The following is a 21,631-nucleotide window of genomic DNA, read 5'->3' as shown; positions in this document are numbered from 1 at the left end:
TGAACCCTCCCCAGGCCAAGGCACATCTGGAGCTCAGGGTCTTTATGGAGGAGCCCCACTTCTCTTCCCGTGGAGCCGTTGGGGGCAGATGTGGGGCGCCTTGCCTGCCCCGCGCCTGCTTTGGTCAGATTCAGAAACTGTTCCGTCTTCCTCCCCTGGAACCCCGAGGCTCCAGGGGTCTTGGAAGGGACTCACCCCTCGGTCACCCAGTTTCATGGAGCACACTGGGCACTGTTTTCTTTTTAGCTAGGAAGCGACACTGTTGAAAACAAAGCGTGTCCGATCTCTGGACATCGGGTGGAGAGCAGATTTCATTCTTCGAGGAAGAGAAGTCCACGTGTGATTCACGGAGCCCCCGAGGAGGGCGGGTTCTCATTTAGCTGGTCTGGGACTGGCACCCCAGACACGGTGGGCACTGACGTGGACTTGTGAGGAGGCGGGACAGGAGAGGAGAAGCGAATCGGGTGGCTCCGACACCGCTTCCTCACGTACACAAACACACACTCCGAACAGCGTCGTGTTGAAGGAATTACTTCTCGCCCTGGGGGAACATGCAGGTGAGCTGTGCCTCTGTCCATGAGACCTTGCGTTCTCATTGGAAGTTGGTCCTTTGGTTCTGAGGCCAGCGACCCTGTGCATACGTGATCAGGAAGAGCAGAGAGAGCCAACCAGACCCGTCCTGGGCATTTTTAAGTTGAGTTATGCAGAACAAATTCCACGTCGGTTTCCTGCATCCTGGTTTCTCGCGTCCATGCATGTTTGGTTTTGTGACGTCTCTACATTTGCCAGGCGGTGTTAGCGATTCCCCCGTCATGCATCCAGGACGCTTGCTTCGTATCTGCCTCCCGTCATTGAGCATCTGCGTCGCAAACTTCATTTGTTGGTTTATTTCACCTTCAAAATGGTGAGCTGCTTCAGCCCACGTGTCTTTCCACCATCCGCACCCAGCACCGCGCTAGGCCCGGAGAGCGCTAAGTAAGTGTTCACTGTCGAACGTGGATTGGTAAGAACTGGAGGCTCCGCGTCCTGTAATTACACGCAGACAGCACGAACAGGCCACCGGAGACCAATTACGTCTCCTCTTGCTTGCAGGAAGGCCGCTAGCGTTCTGAGATTGTCACTAATTGTCAGAAGCCTATTTTTCTCTCCCGACACGTTTTCGCATTAAGCCTTCCTCATATATTGTCATCATTCCTATTTTTAAACTCATTTTTATTTGTGTATTTATTTAAAAAGAATGTGGTTACGTGCTGTAAAGAATAGTTGGCTCCAAGCAACTAGGTGAAGATCGTCACTCCATGAAAGTGGTTTCTAGGGCCTCAGGAATGTCACTTCTTGTCACTTGATGTGCTGACTTATAACGATCTGGATTTGTTTTTTATAGGTAGTAATAAGGTCATGTGGGCGTGGCGGATGGGGAGGGGTGGTTGGAGATGCTGGGCACTCTTTAGGTGCCTGTTACCCTGGATACAGAAGCCTGGGGTCCTCATTTATTGTGGCCGTCACTCTGTGCATTTCTGCCTAGCATCCTCCGAGTTTGCGTGACACAAGCCTTCTCCTCATCTGCATCGTGGGCGTAGTTTCCCCTGCCCCCCCGCAGTCATCTTTCCCCCTGTCGTCCGCTGCGTGCAGACTCCATGTGGGATGGATGGCGGGCGGACTGCTAACCCAGGACCCTTTTCTGCTATGAAAGGGCAGCGCTGTGCAGTAAGGAGAGCAGACTTCAGACACAGGAAGTCCTCCTTCCCTTCTTCCCTCCCTCCGCCCCTTCCTCCCTCCTTCTTCCTCCCTCCGCCCCTTCCTCCTCCCTTAGTCCTCCCTACGCCCCCTTCCTTCCTCCCTTCTTTCCTTCTCTTTCTTTTTCTTGGGGGAGTGGGAAAGTTCTTAAAATTTTTGTGGGGTTAATTTTTCATTTTGTTTTAATTCAGACTTATAGAAAACTTGCAGGAGTGAACTGTATATCCCTTCATTGTTTAGATTTAGTCCGTTTGTTTCGTCATATTCTCTTTACACACTTGTGCACACACACATACACATATTTGTATGGATATATATTTTTCTGAGCCATTTGAGAGTAAATTGGAGACATTGTGCCCCTTTACTCCTAAATACTTCAGTGCATTTTTCTTAAAAACAAGGAAATTCTCTTAAAAACATCCTACATTGATCAAAATCAGGAAAGTTAACATCGATAAAATGCTACTATCTCGTTCACAGTTCATGTTCAGATGTTGTCGTTTGTCCAGAATCCAGTCCAGGATCACACATTGCACTAAATCGTATGTTTCTTTGGTCTCCTTCAATCTGGATCAGATCCCAAGTCCGTGAATTTCCTTGTGTTGACATGTCGGAAGCGTACAGGCCAATTTTTTGGTAGAATGTCTCCCAGTTTGGGTTTGCGTGTTGTTCCCTCCTGATTGGATTCAGGCCCTGCATTTCTGGCAGGATATCATGGAAGTGACATTGCGTTCTCATGTGTCACATCAGGAGGCCCAAGAGTTCAGTTTGCCCTGACATAGGTGATGCTAACTCTGGTGACTTCGTAGATGGAGATGGTGTCCAAGTGTCTCCAACACACTGCTTTCCGCTTTGGAAGTAATAAAGGGACTCACACGGAAACTGAGTAAAGATGCTTTCCTCAGACTTTCGTCCTTCGATGGTTCTGGTTGACATTCTGCTGTGAAGAGTGTTCCTTCTCCATTATGTGCTAATATTTTGTTGAGGATTTTCACATCTATATTCAAGAGGACTATTGTAAGCAATTTTCTTTTCCTATTATGTTTTTGTCAGGTTTTAGAATCAGGGTTATTGTGGCCTCAAAAATTGAGTTGGGAAGTATTCCTTGTTCTTCTATTTTCTGAAAGATTTTATTTAAGATTGATGTTATTTTTCTCTTAAATATTTGTTAGAATTCACTGCTGACACCTCTGGTCCTAGAGTTTTCTTTGTGAGATGGCTTTTGATAACAGATTCAATTCATATATGGGGCTGTCGAGATTTGTTTTAGTTCATCTGTGTCATTGGGCAAGTTTTATATTTTAGGGAACTTATTAATTTCATCTAAGCTGTTAAGTTTATTGGGATAAAGTTGTTTACGATGTTTCCCCTTAGCTCCGATGCCTGTAAGCTCTGTGGTGTCACTCTTTTCATTTGTGATACTGGTAATTTGTGTTTTCTCTCAATTTTTTTTCCCTTTCTTAATTAGTCTTGCCTAGAGATTTATCAATTTTATTAATATTTTGAATCCCAGTTTTTGGCTTTGTCATTTTTTTATTGCTTATTTTCTTTTCAATTGATTTCTACTATTTATTTCCTTCTAATTACTTGAGTTCAATTTTCTTGTATTTTTCTAGCTTAAGGAGGAAACGGTATTTTTAAGCCTACTTTCTTTTCCATTTTAAGCATTTAAAGCTACACATTTAATGTTTATATCTTTGTAATGTATTTACCCCTTTCTTAGGAAATGACTTTTTAAAAATCTCTGATAGTAACTTGTATCTCGTAGTCGCTTGTGATGTTCCTGTCACCACCCCAACATTCCCACGCTCACCGTTTGTCACAGCCTATTCGTTTATACTCTTCTGCTTTCAGCCTTACATGTTTTACTGCTTTCGTTGGCATATAGTTGGGTCTCGCTTTTATATCCAGTCTATGTAATTATTGATTATATTATTTGAATCTGTTTCTACAGTTTTGTTATTTGTTTTTCATATAACTCATGGGGTTTTGTTCCTCTGTGAATTCTCGCCTGCCTCCTTTTGGGCTAATGGAGCATTTTCGTAGTGCTGCGTTGTAATTCCTCTACTGAGGATTCGCAAAAAGTATCACACCTTGTGATGCAGCCCCACTCACTCCCTGCCCTCCTTCGTGCCGTTGTTTTCATACAATTATGACATATACAGTACATTATGAACCTGATAGTGTGGCATCATAATTTTTGATTTAAATAATTTTATCTTTTGAAGAAATTACGAAAAGAGAAAAAAATATAGCCTTTATTCCACCTTTTTACCATTTTTGGTGCTCTTTCTTCTTTTTCTGGACTTGAGTTTCCATCTGGTATCAATTTCCCTTCAGCCTAAAGAACTTTCTGTAGTATTCATTTTAGTTTGGTTGGCTGATGATGAAGTCTCTTCATTTTTATCTGGAAATGTCTTTATTTTGCCTTCATTTTTGAAGAATAGTTTTACTGGATATAGAATTGTGGTTTGACAGGTTTGTTTTTGTTTTTTCCCGAGGCACTTTAAAGATGCCATCCATGGTCTTCTGGAGAAGTCAGCTGTCATTCATACTGTACTCCTGTATATGAAGTATGCCTTTTTCTCTGGCTGCTCTTGAGATTTTTTGCTTTTATCTTTGCAGGGCGAAGGCTGATCCTGCTTTGTGTTCATTGAACTCTGTGGATTTGTGTGTCGATACCCTTCACCTAATTTGGGAAGTTTCTGACTATTGTTCTGTCAAGTACTTTTTTCCTTCGCCATTTTCTCTGTCTCCTTTCAGTCTGGGGCTTAGATTACACAAATTGGATGCTTGATAATGTCCCACAGGTCTTCGAGGTTCTGGGTTTTTTTTTTTAAGTCACTTTTTTCCTCTGATATTTAGATTTGATCATTTTTATTGATCTTTAAGTTCAGTCAGTGACTCTTTGTCTTCTCCAATCTGCTGTTAGGCCCATCTGTTAAATATTTTATTTCAGTTAGTGTGCTTTCCAGCTCTACAATTTCCATTTTGACCCTTTTTATAGTTTCTAATTCTCTGTGATATAGAGATTCTTATTAATGTATTTTCCTTTTAATCTTTGGATATATTTATAATAGCTTCTTTAAAGTCCTTATTTGGTGGTCGTGACATTTGGATCATGTTGATGTTGATTTCCATTGACTGCTTTTTAAAAAAATTATGAGTTTGCCGTCAACACACGGGTATTTTTAATTGAACACCAGACATTATAAATGGTATACTACAGAGACTCTGGATTGCTTTATTTCTGTAAAGTGATTTTTTATGCAGCAGGCAGTTACCTTGTCTGATCTCTAACTCCCAACTGCCCTCCTTTGTGGTTGTGGTGAGCAGCAGCCAGACTCTGTTCATTTTGTTTAGTTTCTGGCTGCTGCTTTTCTGCTGGGTCCTCCGAGAGCTCCCTATGTACAATTCAGCAGTTAGCCAACGATCTCAGCAAATTGCATACACAGATTTCGGATCTTACTTGCAAATCTATCCCATTGCAGTTCATCTTTTAAGGGTAGCTTCTCCTCCCATTTTCTGCCTTTTGGGTGCTCTCCAGTGGCTGTTCATTATGTTTTTTCAAGATTCCATAATTGTTATCTGCAAGAAGGGTAAGTCTGAACAAGCTATTGCATTCTTACCAGAAATCTTGATTCTTTTTTATAGTTTCCATTTCTTTGATGAGATTTCCTATCAGTTCATTCATTATGGCCATATTTTCCTTTTAATCCTTGCACATATTTACGATAGCTCTTTTAAGTTTTTTTGAAGTCTGCTAATTCTAACCTCTGTCTCTTCCTTGGGTTTGTTTCTACTAGCTGATATTTATCTTGAATATAGGTCACATTTTCTTCTAATTTCTTCTCGTGTCTATGAATTTTTAATTATCTGTTGTATCTTCTTGGTGAAATGTTGTAGAAACTCTGGATTCTGTTGTCCTCTGAAGAATATTGATCTTGTTCTAGCAGACAGTTCAGATTCTGTTTCCCTGGCAGTAGTCGGTTCCTTCCACCTTCAAGCTATTGCTTTTCTCTGTGAACATCACCATCTCCCCTGTGCATGTACAGTTCTGAGATCAGCCAAGGATGAGAATAGGATTTAATTACAGATTTGGGGGCTCTCCCTTCTTTAGCTCCCGCATTCCTTCCTTCCCAGGATTTCTACCCTCAGTTGCCAGCTGTTCAGTCTTGTTCTCTGACTTCTTAAACCAGTAATACTGTACCCTTTGCTTGATGTCCAGGTACCTTGTGTAGCCGTGCAGAACGGGGTGCGCCCCTGGGCAAAAGCAGCAACATTGTACATTTTCTCCAGTGTGGTTCCCTTCTCTCAAGGGTCTGCCCTCCTTTAATGTCCACCAGCTTTTGCTCACTCTCCAGTGCCTGCAAGTCATTTTTATACTTTGTCCAGCTATTACTGTAGGCCCCACCTCGCCACTATTTGGTTTTGGCCACATTACTTAACCTCTGTGAGTGTTAGTGTCGTCATCTGGAAAAATCAGGATAAATAATACCCACTGTCATGGGGTTTGGGGAGGGGAAAATGAATGAATGCACTTAAATTGTTCACTTACGTGTTGGGTACACAGTGGGTACCCGGCAAATGGGAACCCTTGAGCTTCAGACAAAATCTTTGAGTAAAACATGAGAAATATTTGGCCTTCTATTGATAAAACTCCAAAAAAGCTGCTCTCTATTTTAACTTCCTGAGTATTTTGGCAATATTTTGAATATTAGCTTTTGGAATCTAGTCAGTGATATGTGTGACACATACGCTATGATATTTCAAGTGACTCTGGTTTTCCTGTTGTTTGTAGGTAATCTGCAGACTGGCTTCGCTGCTGAGCAAGAGCACAGTCGAACGCCTGCTGCTCCCTCGGTTCTGCGAGCTGTGTGGCGATGGGAAGCTCTTTCAAGTTCGGAAGGTGGGGACATGTAGTTTTCAAACTCGAAAAATTCAAAAAGTTAAAGAATTCAAAATTGATTCCTATAAAGTGTCTGGACTGCCACAGTAGACACAGTCTGGGAGAAAAATGTGGCCGGTGTGACTGTGTAAGGAAAACATCTGAACGGGGTTGCCCGTTTTTACTGAAATTGGGGAGTGCCTGGCGATCTGGAGGTGAGGTCGTGGGAGGGCAGCCGGAGGCTCGCTGGCCGGGAGGGCTTGGGGACCCTGCTGGCGGTGCTTGGATGCTGTTGCCCATTTGTCATCTGGGGCTATTTGCTCCAGAACCCTCTCTCTGATCTTTGCTGTACCTTCCAGCTCCAACCCGCCCCCCTCCCTTTTAGTCACTTGTCACTTGGTTGGGAAATTCTTCCTCTTGAAGGCTCATTGCCGCCCCTCCCAAACAGCCTCATCTTCCACCTTGCTGCTACCTGGCCGTCTTCCCACAGGTCTCTCCTTATGAGGCATCTGCAAGAAGACGGGTCTCATTCACCCTGCCCAGAGCGTTAAGGGTCTCTTGCTCTGTCGCCTACCAAAGGCATTATGTATTGAGATCAGTTAGGAGCCAGAAAGGCCCAGGGTTTGGGGCCCTGTTGTCTTTGCTTCCAGTGCACAGAGGCACCCGGGCTGTGCCGTGTGGGGACGGGCTTGGCACGTGCTCGTTAGCTGCCCGACGGGAGGGGTAAATGTTCTCGGGGTTCCTGCTTGTTAGTTTCCACATTTGTCAAGACAGAAAGCGGAGAATAACGGGTATGTCTTTTGCCTTTTTAAGGTATGTGCTACAAATTTTGGTGATATTTGTCACGCCGTTGGACAAGAAGCCACTGAGAAATTCTTGGTATGTGAAGTTTTGCCAGCTGTAATCGCCGAGGCACTTGTTAGGGCACTTTTACAGTCAGGTGTAAAGGTGTGTGTGTGTGTGTGTGTGTGTGAGTCTGTTACGTTGTAACAGTTTTGCATTCATCAATTTCAAGTATCTTGACTTCTGAAGCTGACGTTTTTCATAAGCATGAGGCAGCTGGCCTGTGAAAGGGAGGGAAAGCAAGCCCAGTCCCCCTAGGGCAGCAACCCTGGGGGACTTCTGCTGTCACCCACCCCATACACACTGGTCACTTCCCCCTAGTCTCTTCTCTGTCCCTCCCCGACTGCCCTTTCTAGAACACTGCTCTACGTCCGCACTCCTGGACTTCAAAACCCGCGGGGTTGGTTCTTGGTTTCCAGGGTAACGCCCAAGCCCTTATTGACCTTTCAGGTCCCTTCAGAAGTAGCCTTCCTGCCTCACCTCCCGTCACCTCCCTCAGCTCTTGGCACTGCCCTGGCCCTGGCCCTGCATCTGAACCACAGGGAGGGCAGAAGCGGGTAGGGCCCTGGGGTCTGTACTTTTACTAACCCCCCTGAGGCCTGTCAGGGCAGGGCACACTTCACTAGCCAGCAGGGTGACTCTCTGCTCATCTTCACGCCTCTGCTCATGACTGCCTCCCTCCAGGCGTGGTCCCACCAGCAGGACCCTGCTCGCTCACCCGTCAGTCCCAGCTTGACCATGTGTGGGCCTCTGTCAGGTTCTTTCCCTTGTCTCGCTCACCCCCGACTGTGTCAGAGAAGATTCAGTGCTCGCTCAGTTCCCGTGACGGTTTGTCCAGATTACTTGTGTGCCCCTTACCACACCTCGTTCTGGTTTGGCGGCTGTAGGGTCTTCACCCCATCACCTTCGCCTTTCTTCCCCAGGGCCTGCCCAGTACCTGGCACCTGGAGGACTCTGCTCCGCCCTGTTCACTCCTTTTCTTTGATAGGATGTTCCACTGAAGTGGTTGGAACGTAGCCTCAAAGTATAATCTTTAAATTGATTTTTAAATTTAAGTTCAGAAGCTCATTTTATTTTATTTAACGCGTAAGCCGTGTCAACATAGTTCTAACCCCAAAATAATTTTTAGCGGACTGTCACTTTGACTATGCAGTGAATGTCATCTTCCACTTAATGCATCAGAATGAGGAACAGCTGTGGTGAGCATGCTAACCTTCCTGTAGGTGGACATTTCTATGATCACGTGTCCCCATGTGTGGAGCATTTTGACCGATTATTTTATGTTAGGATATCAAAAGCAAAGCCTTATTTTTAAAGGATAGAGTTTAAAAGAGGACATGCTCATCGCTTTCATGCGGATATAAAATGAAAATGCGTCGGCAGCTTTATTTAACCATTTATTCATGAGGGGACCAGTAAGATACGACAGCTGGTGTGACAGAGAACTCCGGGGTCACGTTTATGGTCATACCAAGGAATCCTGAAGTGATCTGACGAATGGCTCAGACCTGGTCATGTCCAGGGTGCTGATGTCTGCATTTTTGTGGGCAGGAATTATCTGCATTACTGTCAGTTTTTAACAGTTTACCTTCTCTCTCTAAAATGCCCTCGGATGAGTGAGAGCATTGGGATAGCCACTAAATTTCAAAGTCATTCACAGTATTTCTCTATAATCACAGTAATGAACATCAGTCACTCTGCCTTTTGGGGATTTTTTTTCTCCCTCTATTATCTCGTTAAATTTAACCAAGTCATTTATTAGAATTAAGAGCTAAAGGAAACGTTGCTTTATTCTACCTGTCATAATTTCTGTCTCTTTCAAATGATTCCTTTTAGGCTAGTGTATATACATATTTCCCTTTTCTCTGTCACTGATTTGCGGACTTGCCTTAACTGCATCTTTCGGGTAATGCTGCCCTACCTCAGTATGACTGAGGAGCACAATCTGTTTGCTCTGCCAGATCCCAAAGTTTTTTGAGCTTTGCTCAGATAACGTTTGGGGGATGCGGAAAGCCTGTGCGGAGTGCTTCATGGCGGTGTCCTACAACACGTCCCCCGAGGGCCGCAGGACCAAGCTGTCCCCTCTCTTCATCAGACTTATCAGCGACCCCTGTCGATGGGTGAGTGTGGGCAGCTCAGCAGCGTTGCCTCCGGCCCCACGAGCTCCCCGGCCTCGTCGGGCTCTGGACTCGTGACTGCGTTTTGTGTTTTCCATCACTGATTGGCACTGTTAGATCTGCTGGGGCTTAGGGCACCGAAAAGCTCAAAAGCTTTCGTGCCTATTAAGAAAGTGGCGCACACCTTAACATTTGTTGTGAACGAATATCATAGAAATGAGAATTGAGAAAGCTGTAACTGAGAATTGTTACTTTTTCTGTGGTCATCATAAACAGACCAATAATGATTAATAACTTCTGCTCAGAAGCTTTATAAAGTCTGGGATTATTTGATGTGGAATTCATATTCTGGAAGAATAGAAACTACATGATAGTGCTAAATTTTTTCTCATTTTCTGTTGAAAAATAGTTTATTTGGAATTTAGGGAATGCCTTAGAAAGCAGTAAACCTGCTTAGACATAATTTGGCGGACAGCGAGTCGTCTGGTGAGCCGCCATCTGTCCAGCTTGGGGTCAGAGCTGGCGGACGCCACGGTCACCGCGCTGTTCTCTCTGGTTCCAGGTGCGCCAGGCTGCCTTCCAGTCCCTGGGCCCCTTCATTTCCACCTTCGCCAACCCCTCCAGGGCCGGCCTCTGTATTCGAGAAGACGGCTCGCTGAGCATCCGGCCCCCGGCACAGGGCGCGGCCTCGGGTTCCGCCTGCGGGTCGCCCAGTGCCGGCAGCTGTGGGAGCGCCTCCACGGCCTGGTAAGCTCCGACCAGGAGGAGTACCAGGAGCCCCGCCTCACCTCCAGCGTCCACCTAAAGGCCTCACGATTATCTTGTGTTAGTCACAGCTGCCGTGCGGGCAGCGTGGACTGTTAGGGCCGTAATTACGTAAAGAAGCAGAAAGCAGTGGCAGGGATGATTTTAAAACACGACTGCTGGGTTATGAATAATGAAGATACTGTGTCTCCTAAATTTAGATAAAATAGTCATTGAGAGTAGTGATCAAATAATCTATACAGCAAATTTTCTCATACTTTTTGATTAATGATGTTCTTTGGAGAATGCGCATGGGGAAAGTGTGAAGTGCTTTTGTGCCATAGGATATCACATGCACAGAACCGTGCCATTCCTGACCCACCATCAGTAGACCCCACACTGTTTTTCTAGTAAATTCTAGTGCTCCATCTTGGATTTTGGAAATATCTTCTCCGAAGATGATGGGTACATACCAGCCGGGCCCTTCGAGGCAGCTGCAGCGTCTCTGCGTCATCCATGTCACACGGGAGTGTGGCTGTGGGCAGTTCCCATCCCTGGCAGCACCGGTCCTTTTTGAGACTAGGTCATCCTTCTGTCCACCCTTGTCCACCAGGACTCGCCGAGTCCCTGCTAGATGTTGGCCGTGTGCCGCGTCTTCCCCATGGGGCCTTCCCAGGTGGCTGCCAACCAGCCGGCCCTTTCTCTAGCGCCTCCCCCAGTGGCGGGAGGAACAGCAGGAAGGGGAGAGACCTGGCTTCTGGAGGCGCCTGGAGGTGGGCCAGCAGAAGCCAGGGCTCGTCCACTGCGGAGTGTAGTGGAGGGATTGGCTGGCCCTGCGCGTGGTGTTTGTACTGCACGTGATGCTCCCAGTGGGGCAGAGGGGGCTGATGGACCTCTTACACTCCCGTGAGGTCACCGTCTTCTGGCACTGGGTGACACGGCGGGTCGGGTGGCCAGGTAGGGAGGGGGACCAGGCTTGTCAGGGTTGTGGATCTCGTGTTTTCCCATTTTACTTCCAGTCTGTTACATGGTGTTAAAAGTTTGTGTCCCTCGATTTAACCTAGTTCCACAAAGCCGGTGCCGATGGAGCCACATGAGACCATGGACGGCCCGCCGACGGAAGCCAGCGACGTCCTGCGTGTCAGGAACTCCTGTGATGGCCCCAGGGAAAACCCGCTGGAAGAGTCCGTCTTGGCTGGAGCAGGGTTGGCCAGGCTCTCCCCAGAGGCCAATGCCTTCTTGAAATGCCCCGATGTCAACAGCCTCCCCCTCCACAGCCTCCCTGGGTCCGGTTCCCCGGCCTGCCTGGGGCGTCCCGAGGATGCGTTCAGTGATTTCCTTTACTGGCGAGCTCCTCTGCCTGACATAAGCGGAGACCTAGAGCTGCTTCTGGGGGAGGCCGGGCCGCAGGACGTGGGCGGCGGCAGACCCGGGCCTGTGCACAGCGGCTGTGTGGCCAGGAGCGAGATTCAGAAGGTCCTCGACAGTTTGCAGGAGCACATGATGGGTGACCCCGACGTTCAAGGTGTGTGTCGTCCATGGTAACGAAAGGGAAGACGGGGTGCTTCGGGGTGCGTGCGGCCTGGGCCTGTCTCACCACGTACGTGCGAGTGCTTCCCTTTGCTTGCTCTGCACACGCGTGAGGACAGACGCCTCAGGGTCACCGCGGCCAGAACCTCGGGCCCCTGCCAGGGTTCCACCTCCTTGTTTTGCAGCCGCGCAGATGTGAAGTCAGTTCTAATCCAGATGCCCATAGTTCTTGGGCTCATCTGTAGCAGTGGAAATTTCATTAGCTCCGCGGACGCAGCTACACCGCTGGTCGCACTGTGAGGCCTTTCCAGGTGTGAGCAGCTAGGGCCGCTGATCCTTTGGAGCCTATTAACTCAGCCCTTAGCTAAACTTGAAGGCTTTTGTCTTTCCGCAGCAGGAAAAGTACAACTTCTTCTTTGGGGTATTTTCCACTGTCTGACGAGCGCACCCACTCAGGCCTGCAATCCATCCCCATTATCACGCCTCCTCTCTAACCGGTGCTGCGTCCGCGTTCTTCCTTGAGCTGGGGGAAAATGGAAAAATACAACACTGGCTGCTGTTGCCGGGCAAAAACTGGTGAAGCTTTTGGGAAGGGAAATGTGAAAATCCAGTTAGCCGTGTGGTTGCTCTTTGTCTTTGAATTTATAAAGGAAATTAAGTCAGTGTTGGCTGAAGGAATGAGCACGTGTTACCTATCGCCTCAAATGGCGACAGACCAAGGTCTGCTTTTGAAAAACGCATTTCCAAAGCCGTGTTAATCTCCATGCTGGGGCCCAGACTGGGTGCCGGGTCAGCAGTGACCACACGTGACGCCCTCGTGGTCTGGGGGGGCGTTGTGCGGACAGCCACCTGGCACAGTGTGTGGCAGGGGCTGGGACAGGAGTGGGTGCGGTGACTTTGGGGACACACGTGCTGTGGAAGCATAGGGCAGAAAGCCAGTCATTCCTGGCGATAGAGGACTGTCTGGCAGGAGACCTTGTGGAGCAGGTGACATTTGGTGTGGGCTTTGAAGGATGGCTAGGAATCCACCGTCTAGAGAAGTCGAGGGATGAGTCTCAGCTTCTTTCAGTTGTTTATAAAATCTCGCGTGGATCTGCATACTTAATTTCTTTGTAAGAAAGGACTCACAGCTTTTATCAGCGCTCCAATGGGTCTGTGACTCCAAAAGATTCAGAAGTAAATGACACTTTAGGGGAACCGGAAATGTTGCTCAGGCTGTTGGGAGGGACCTGGTGGCCGGTACTGAGGATCTTGCGTTGAGCACTGTGGGGAGCCAGCTACAGGCTCTACGCAGTTTAATCCCTTGGGGTCTCTTGAATTTAACCAATAGGAAATAGAATGCAGGAAGTATTGTGTGTGTGCTCAGAGGCTGGGGACGTGGGAGCATCTGTCTGTTTTTACAGAAAGGGATGAAGTATGTCATCTTTCCTGTTAGGGTCTCAAGCTGTCATATGCTGTAGACTGGACGTATGGTGAGCGAGACCTTTACTCGTGTGTGTGTGTGTGTGTGCGCGTGCGCGCGTGCGTGTGTGTGGAGGTGGCAGCCACCCTGCTTTGTAAACGGGGGAGTAGGATCCCCGTCACTGAGTCGGCTGAGCTCCCAGACCTCGGCGTTCAGTAACATCGTGTCCTTCTGTGAAAGATGATGGAGTCCAACTCTGGTTTTCCCCATCGAGGCGTTTCAGGTTCAGAGTTGGTGCTCTGTGCGTGGCTGGTGTTTCATTGGGACAGTCACAGTTAACGGCCTAAACATCACCACCTCCCTGGGAGCTCATTCTGGGAGCCCAGAGCACGGTGACTGGGGACACACATGGCGAGATGAACGCTCGAGCAGTGCACCACATCCAGACCGTCTTGCTGTAAGGGCTCCTCTGTGTGAATCCCTCCAAACCAACTCAGGTTGTTAAGGCTCTCCAAACTTCTCTCCCTGCAGCTCAAGTCCAGGTATTGTCAGCTGCACTGAGCGCCGCCCAGCTCGACTCTGTGGACGAGCCTGAGCGCAAGGCGACGGAAGGGCCGAATGAGGCGTCCGGGTCAGGTCCCAGCGCTGGGGACAGGCAGCCGGCCCCACCCGCCTCCGCCCCACATAGGGAGCGCTCCACGGCCAGCGTGTCACGAAGCACAGTAAGTGTTGGCCCTCCCTCTCCCTCAGCCACCGAGGATGTGACAAAATTCACAAAGCTGCCTTCTCTCTTATGAATATATCCTGGCAGAGATGATAAATGGCAGATTTAATTTTATTCTTAAGGTCATGTTTTGGATAACTAGACAACCAATCAATCAGGTGATTGATAACCCTGACTCTCCTCCACAGAGACAAGGGTGGGAGACCAAAGGGGCCTTCTCTCTCTCCAAAGATGACGAGACTGCGTCTGTGTGTGTGTGTGTGTGGGGGGGGCAGTTAACCAGATGGGGAGCTGTCTCACCTGTCTCGCTGCTCACTGACCTTCACATCTTCGAAGGACAGGGGATGGAGGCGTCCGGCAGCTCCTTCAGAGTTTGCAGTTGGCATTGGCCTTGGAGCTGGACCGTTGCCTCCCGCCTGCGTCCTACAGGTGCACTGTTCACACACGCTGCTCCTGAATGGTACCGGCTGCCGTTTCTCCAGGGACAGGTGTGGGACAGCTGACAGCTCCCCCTCCCCCTGCAGTCTGGAACCAGCCCTTTGAGACTGGGACGCCCCGTGCTGGGCGAGGAGGGAGCCCGTGGCCTGTTTGCCACTTGGAGTCTCTCCAGAGCTTTCTGTCTAGCTCGCTTGCGGTTGGAGGCGCGATGCCCTTTTAGTTCCTACTAACCTTGCACTTGACCCGCTTTGAGCCGGGGTCCTTCTCAGGCCGCGCTGAGGCCAGAGAGCTGAGTTAGGAAGGGGTCGGCGATCCTGTCGTAGGCGTGTTGGCACCTTCTCTTCCCCTGAGCGGAATGGATGATCTCTTCAGAAGCATGGCCTTCAGGGCTGGAAAACCACCGTTTCTCCATTCACACAGTTTGATTTGATTGTAGTGTTTCATCTGGCTCACCTCCCTTAGCCCGAGGCTGCTCTGGTAAGACGAAAGACAAATTTTAAAAGCCCGAATATGAAACGTTTCAGAGTTTGTTAACGTTACCTGTGATTAGTGAGGCATGAGGTGATGCCCTCTTTTCTGAGTTGTTTCAAAAAATAGACTAGATAAGGCACACACGTTGTCACCCTTGTTGAAACCACGTGTGTTTGTGGAAAGGCGTGGCCACGCTTATCTCGGCGGGAGATGTGACAGGGTTCAGGCTTCTCTCTCATCCAGGGAAGTGGAAAAAAAACAGACTCGCTTCTCCCAGTTGGCCCTTCTGAGTGGACGGTGTCGAAAGGCAGGTGTGCTCGGGCCTTGGATGGTGGCGTGGGGCATCGGAGCTCTTGAATTTGCAGCTCGCTCTTAGGTTCCAACGGGCCCAGTTGGGATGGCGCCCAGCTGCGAAAGGAGGAAGAAGAAAGACACTCTGAAACGGCGAGGAGTGTCCTCCCGCACAGACCGCGCGGGAGGAGCGGGGCTGGGGCTGGTCACCTCGGGTCCTTGACGTTGACCCCCCTCATGTGCCTACATAGCCCCGAAATGCCCAGCGTGGGGAGGGGGCCTCTTCTTTCTCACTTGCCTCTTTTGGTGGCCAGGTGGTTTTCTGGGGAACGACCCCACAGTGCCTTTGGGGGTGGCCTGGACTTGTACTGCTTCATTGAAACCTTAGCGTGGCTCCTGGAATAAGTGCTGTAGATAATAATTGCAACGAAGATTTTGGAACAAAATGAATTCCTGGAAAGAATAATGATTTATTATTTATGAATATGTGAATTTATTAACTTGGAGAAATTGAGGTCTTAGGTTATCATACCGAAATGTTTCTGTTTTATCATGCTCTCTGTTAAAATCAGCAGTAAATTTCAGTGGAAACCTTGGGAATTGAAGGTTCTGGTAGCGTGCCTCAGAGCCAACGAAGCATCTATCGGTGTATTAATCGACTTTCCTGGATCATATATTGAGCCGATTTGTCAGTACCCATTAAGCTGGTAGACAGAGTGACATTTCAAGTGCAAGTAGGAGACCCATGTTTGGCTGATGGAGAAGGTCAGGTCCGTCTCAGTTAACGGTAATCAATGGCTAGAGGCCAGCGTGGCCCTGCCGAACGTCTCACTTATTTTAAGTGTCAACCTGCTGAAGGGTTTATCAGCAGACGTCGGGGGTGTCGCACACGTGAGAATCGAGAACCGAGTTACATACTCCTTTATCAGCCAGATCTTTTCACTCAAATTCAGTGACTCCTCCCCCTCCTCCCCTGCCCCCTCCCCTCCCCGTCCTCTGCCGCGGGTCCAGCGTTGCTGCAGTCTCTAGTTCTCAGGGAATGCTGGACATGCTGCCTTCTGCAGTGGTCTGTGCCTTCCTTAAACATGTGACTGCTGCTTAGGGGCCTTGGTTAACCCAGCCCTGGGGACTCGGGGGCCTGAAGAGGGGTACACGCAGACTCAGGTTGCTGGTACTTGCCAGCATTGGCCTGTCTTTCTTAAGGGCCTCAAGTGGTCTTGAAATTAAAATGGAATAAAATCTGTTTGCTTCGGTGCTTAAAGCAACTGCCCTGTACAGTGTCATGTGTAACCGTGCACGTGCAGCTTGTGGCTTCTGGAGAGAGACCCTCGACTTCAGGGGGAGCTCTGGTCTTGGTTTGCAGAAGGCCTTTCCGGCGTTGAAAGAGGCTGCTTTGTGGGGGGGAGGGGCAATGCTGGTGACATGCCCGCTCCACCCCACAGAATCCGGGCGAACCCTGCAGCGGGACCCGTGACCTTGCGGAGATGGAAGAACAAAGGCGCGACCCCACTCCACTTGAGGAGAATAGATCTAAATTACAGGTGTGTTCCTCGAAAAGCAGAGCAACTCACAACTTCACATTTTCAAGAAGTTAGATTTAAGAATGGCCATTGGAAGCAAATATTTCTCTTCCATCAATATTAATGACATAGCTCAATCTGCAGTCTATGGTACTAGTATTTCTTCTGTAACTTAAAAAATAAATTCTAAAGCAGCGTTTAAAGTCTTCTGAACAATCTAAAATAGTATTTTAATAAAGCAAGTCAGATAGGAGAAAACAGTTTGGCATGTATCCTCTAATGTATTTAGTGTCTGTTTATGGAAGTCATTTTGCCTTTTCTTCGGTCTGAAAAGTTTTCGATGGCTTCTTTGATTCAGCCGTGTTCGCCTTTGTTCTCTTGCCGATTGGCTTTCTGCTCTTCGACGAGATGAGCGTGGGCTTGAACGTCAGCCCACGTCGGGAGCCCGCTCCCGGCCGGTCGGGAAGTCTGCCTGTCCAGAGCTCCAGGAAGGCCTCTCGTTCCTCTCAGATTTCCACTTTTCTGTTTTCACCTCCAAATCCCAAACTCCCTGTTTTTCACAAGTTTTCTCCTCCTCTCCAGCGAGCGCCATGGTTTCCTTTCTCTCCCGGTTCCCAGGATGTAATACCACAGCCCCTGCTCGATGAGTACGTGTCGATGACCGACCCCGCCCGGGCCCAGAGCGTGGACACCGACATCGCCAAGCACTGTGCCTACAGCCTGCCGGGGGTGGCGCTCACCCTGGGCAGGCAGAACTGGCACTGCCTGAAGGACACGTACGAAACACTGGCTTCCGACGTGCAGGTAAAAGCCGCCTTTTCAGAAGCACACGTAGAAATGGGGGGGCTTCTCATGAGGAAGAAGAGGCAAGCTTCAGTGACCTGCTGGCTGCAGTCGGCATGTTCACTGGTCTCTGAGGAAATAAAGCGTTAAGTGGCCAACACCTGGCAGCATCAGTTTCGCTCTGGAAATGGCGCTTACACTCTTGATAACATGGCACTGTGCTTGCTTTTTGTGCTTTGCATGTCTGCTGTGCACCCCAGTGGAAGGTACGCCGGACCCTAGCCTTCTCCATTCATGAGCTGGCTGTGATTCTTGGGGATCAGTTAACGGCAGCCGACCTGGTGCCCATCTTCAATGGATTCCTAAAAGACCTGGATGAAGTACGGATAGGAGTTCTTAAACACCTGTATGACTTTCTAAAGGTAGGGAGAAGGATTCAAAACAAAAAGCAAACCTCCCCTCTTCAAAACAGTTTTTTTCGACCCTGGGTACGTAAAGCTGCAGTGGAAAAAACGCAGCTGTCTCCGTTTTCTCATTCCATGCAGCATCGAAACGCAGTGTTCTTCAGGTGACAGCTAAATGTTTTTGCACCCTTCCTCCCGTCTCCCTGTCCCTGACGCCTCGCTTTGCGGGGGACGGTAGACATGTAGCCCAGCGTGCTCCGTGAGCGGGAAGGCCCCGGGCCCCGGTGGGTGGGCCTTGCCGGCTCCGAGCCCGGCCAAAGCCCAGTCTCACTGCTGCACGACGGGCTTTTCAGCAGGACGCTGCTGCTTCCCTTCGTGCCTGTCGGGAAGGATGATGTGTAGAGATAAGAGTTTTAAAATGATCCAGGCTAATGAGCGCTCTCGTCCGCTGCCCGTGATGGACTGGCTCGCGCAGCCCGGCTCAGGCCTTCGTCAGGTGTGGGAGCAGCAGAGCTGTCACTCTGAGCTCACACGTGTGGGGGTTCTCTGTGCAGGAAGCATGACGGGAGGAAGAGCTAGGGGGCACTGGGAAACACACGAGCACATGCACCAGCCAGGGAGACAGCTGGAGGCGTGCAGGGAAGCGTTTGGGTCTGTCCACATCCACGTTAATGCACAGCCACCCTGGGTCATCGAGGCGGCGGGGGATGCACAGTTCTTGCTGGTGACAAATGTATAATCTGAGGTATAATAAAACAGTATATTTGGGGTCATTTTGAGGGATTACATATTTTTATTTATGTATACATTTTTAAAAAATAGTTGCTTCATGAAGACAAGAGGAGAGAATATCTTTATCAGCTTCAAGAATTTGTAGTGACCGATAACAGCAGGAATTGGAGGTTTCGATATGAACTAGCAGAGTAAGTAAAACCTGTTTGGGGATATGAGAAGGCAAATTAGATGGCATAATTCTTGATTTTCCTACCTTATAATTGATTTCTAAACCAGCAGTAATCGTGTTCTTTTGGGTAAAGAGATTATGTTTTTGTTAAGGAATAAACTGAACTCCAAAGCTCGAAGTTACGAGTACCAGTCCCTGGGGAGGCGTTCCTTTTCAGATGAAGACAGGGCTCGAGTCACTTTGGAATTAGAGGGTTCTGCTGTTCTCTAAAGCAATTTATTCGAACCAAATAAAAGATGAATCACCCACTCTTCAGTATTTTGCTATTAATCGGAGCAGTTTTTTTGCCAAAGCTTTCTTGAACATTCTGAGCGTAAGCCCTCTAGGGCACAGCATGGTTTGTGCACTTCAGCTTCTAAAGAAAATTATGCTACACCGAGAGATATGAAAAGGTCTAACCCAGATGAGATGATTATTAAATAAGAACGTCGCCCAAGGTGGCTCATATCTGTACATCATTTCGTGTGCGAAGGAGTTATTTAATTCCATCTGTGCCGGTAAAGGTTTTAGTGATTCTAAAAGTGAAAGCATCACTTTAAATAATTCTCCTTCCTGAGGTGTATAATGTGCTTTCTGCAGTACCGAGTGGATTTGTTTGTGGTGGTGGTTGTTTGGGTTTTAGTTTTCACCTTGTTGAGATTTATTTCGATATCTTTAGTTTTCATTTTTCTTACCCTCCGCTAGAAATCTCACAAGTAATTGTCTTCCCTGTAGAAATCCATCAAGCTTTTGCAGCTATTCAGGATATGATTTGGCCGATGCCGGGGGCAAACCGAAAGATTTTCTCTTTGCTGCGATCTTTAATCATTATGCTTAATTTGAGAGATTGAGGCTTCAGTCATTATGCCGCGTTCCCCGCGTCCATTCTAACAAAAACAGGCCTGCGTTTTCCATGAAAGCCTCGCGCCCTCTAGTGGCAGTGTGCGGGAACTTGGCCAGGTCCTTCTGGCGGGCTGACCGGCTTCCCCGGGCAGGGGAAGGGGATGGGGATGGGGATGGGGACGGGGACGGGGACGAGACACAGCCCGGGTAGGGTCGGAGATGCGGACGCGGCGAGGGATGGGAACGGGACCGGGGATGGGGACACGTATGGGTTGACCCACCCACTTCCCCGGGCTCGGGGTTAAGGGACCTGGTACGGGCTGACCCGCCTCCCTGGGACCGGGCATGGGGACGGGGATGGGACCTGTTTGGGGACAGAGCCGGGGACCGGCCGGCTCAGCATCGCCCGATGGCGCTGCCCCTGAACGCTGTCTATCTCCCATCTCTGCTGTGATTATTGAAGCCAAAGCCGCAGATATGAATTCTGTGCTCCCATGCCCATAATGTTGGTATCGTTTTTTTCTGAAAACAGTGCTTTTTGATATGAAAGTATTCACTGGCACTCCTGGCTTCTGGTTCTAACTTCCTTCCAATCTATTTTTCATTTCCTTTCATCGCCAGTGTGGAAATAATGCCATTTGTTTTCATGCCCTTCTCCCCATCCCCACGTAGAAAACAGTGGAAGCTTCCGCAGTGGATGTTTGCAGCCAGCCAGCTCTGAATCCGCCCTTGGAGCAGGCTCCCACTTCTCTCCAGGCGGACCTGGCTGCATGCGGAAAGCTGGTGCACGCAGCCCTGAGCTGGCCGGCAACAGCGGAAAATTTAATTTGCAGCTTCAGGAACGCGGCAGAGGCAGTGAAATCTCATTTGAGTGTTCCCTTGATCTGATCTTTGGGAACTTCATCATTCTGGCTATTTTTATGTTATCTGATTTTAAAGTTTTATGTGCTTTCGAACTGATAACCTAAAATTGAAATATTAAATCCCTATTCATAAATTTCTCAGCCTCTGTTTTACAAAGTTTATGTCCTTTAGTTTGATTTGTTCGTGCGTGGGAGACGAGGAATTAAGGGTTTTTTCTCCCTCTTCTCTGCGTGGCCATTTCTCAGCTTCCTGCCTCCGGCTTTCCCAGCAGGAAGCCCCCCTTGGTCCTCCTTGCCTCAGTCTCCCAGCCTGGCTCTTTTTATCTATAAGACGAAACGAGAGTAAAGAGAAATTAATAAGGTGCTTTTCATCCTCCCCCCGCCCCACAACCATTTCTTTCTTTTTTTCCATTCCAGGCAGCTGATACTGATTTTGGAGCTCTACCACCCCAGTGATGTTTATGACTATTTAATGCATATTGCCTTAAAGTTGTGTGCAGACAAAGTCTCTGAGGTTCGGTGGATCTCCTTCAGACTAGTAAGGAATCGTGGCCTTTCTGTTTGTGATTTTTGGAAATAGGAATATTTCTGTTTATTCCATTTTTAACCACTTTATTTTTTCTGGGCTTAATTTGTCAGCTCGCCTATGAAACCAGCTTTTATATTTTGGAATTAGGAACTGCATGATAGTTTTATCAGTCTGTGAGATAGCTTTGTTGTTAAGTTGTATGCTTCCGTGATGGAAATCGTGGGTGAATCATTTTACAGAGGAGACCCTTTAAACGGTGCCTTAGTGTGCTTTTAAACACGGGTCGGACTGACTGTACAGCATGGTTTTGTAAAAAGGTAGTGAGTGAGCAGAAACCTCAGCATGGGAAAGCCGATGGGTTGTGTGCGGGCTCACACCAGCTGAATACTGAGGGGAAAAGTCTCATTTGAAAATATTGATTTACGAAGAACTCTGATAGTATTAAAATTTTATAAAAATGACATGTTCCAAAAGAGAATGGTTTAGTTATTATGCAAGGGGACATTTTCTCAAATTTGGACTCTTAAGATTAATCATTTTTCCAATGCCAGTCCCTTGTCG

At 48.3% G+C, this 21,631-nt stretch overlaps 1 protein-coding gene across 3 annotated transcripts in view; it reads left to right on the top strand.

Moving 5' to 3' along the window:
- The window catches only part of LOC120603871 (serine/threonine-protein phosphatase 4 regulatory subunit 1-like), a 66,800-nt gene that overhangs the window by 40,149 nt on the left and 5,020 nt on the right, over positions 1-21,631 (top strand). For all 3 annotated transcript variants that reach the window (XM_039864691.1, XM_039864692.1, XM_039864693.1), the window contains 11 exons: positions 6,539-6,646; positions 7,439-7,504; positions 9,430-9,588; positions 10,148-10,332; positions 11,394-11,854; positions 13,793-13,983; positions 16,628-16,726; positions 17,324-17,509; positions 17,749-17,910; positions 18,715-18,815; positions 20,959-21,079. In XM_039864691.1, the coding sequence (XP_039720625.1) occupies positions 6,539-6,646; positions 7,439-7,504; positions 9,430-9,588; positions 10,148-10,332; positions 11,394-11,854; positions 13,793-13,983; positions 16,628-16,726; positions 17,324-17,509; positions 17,749-17,910; positions 18,715-18,815; positions 20,959-21,079 (1,839 nt within the window). The remainder of the gene's footprint in view (positions 1-6,538; positions 6,647-7,438; positions 7,505-9,429; positions 9,589-10,147; positions 10,333-11,393; positions 11,855-13,792; positions 13,984-16,627; positions 16,727-17,323; positions 17,510-17,748; positions 17,911-18,714; positions 18,816-20,958; positions 21,080-21,631) is intronic.

This window comes from Pteropus medius, unplaced genomic scaffold, assembly GCF_902729225.1.
Source record: "Pteropus medius unplaced genomic scaffold, Ma_sr-lr_union100, whole genome shotgun sequence".
NCBI classification, from domain to species: Eukaryota; Metazoa; Chordata; class Mammalia; order Chiroptera; family Pteropodidae; genus Pteropus; species Pteropus medius.
Note: the sequence above shows the minus strand (reverse complement) of the source record. Positions and strands in the feature narration are given on the sequence as shown.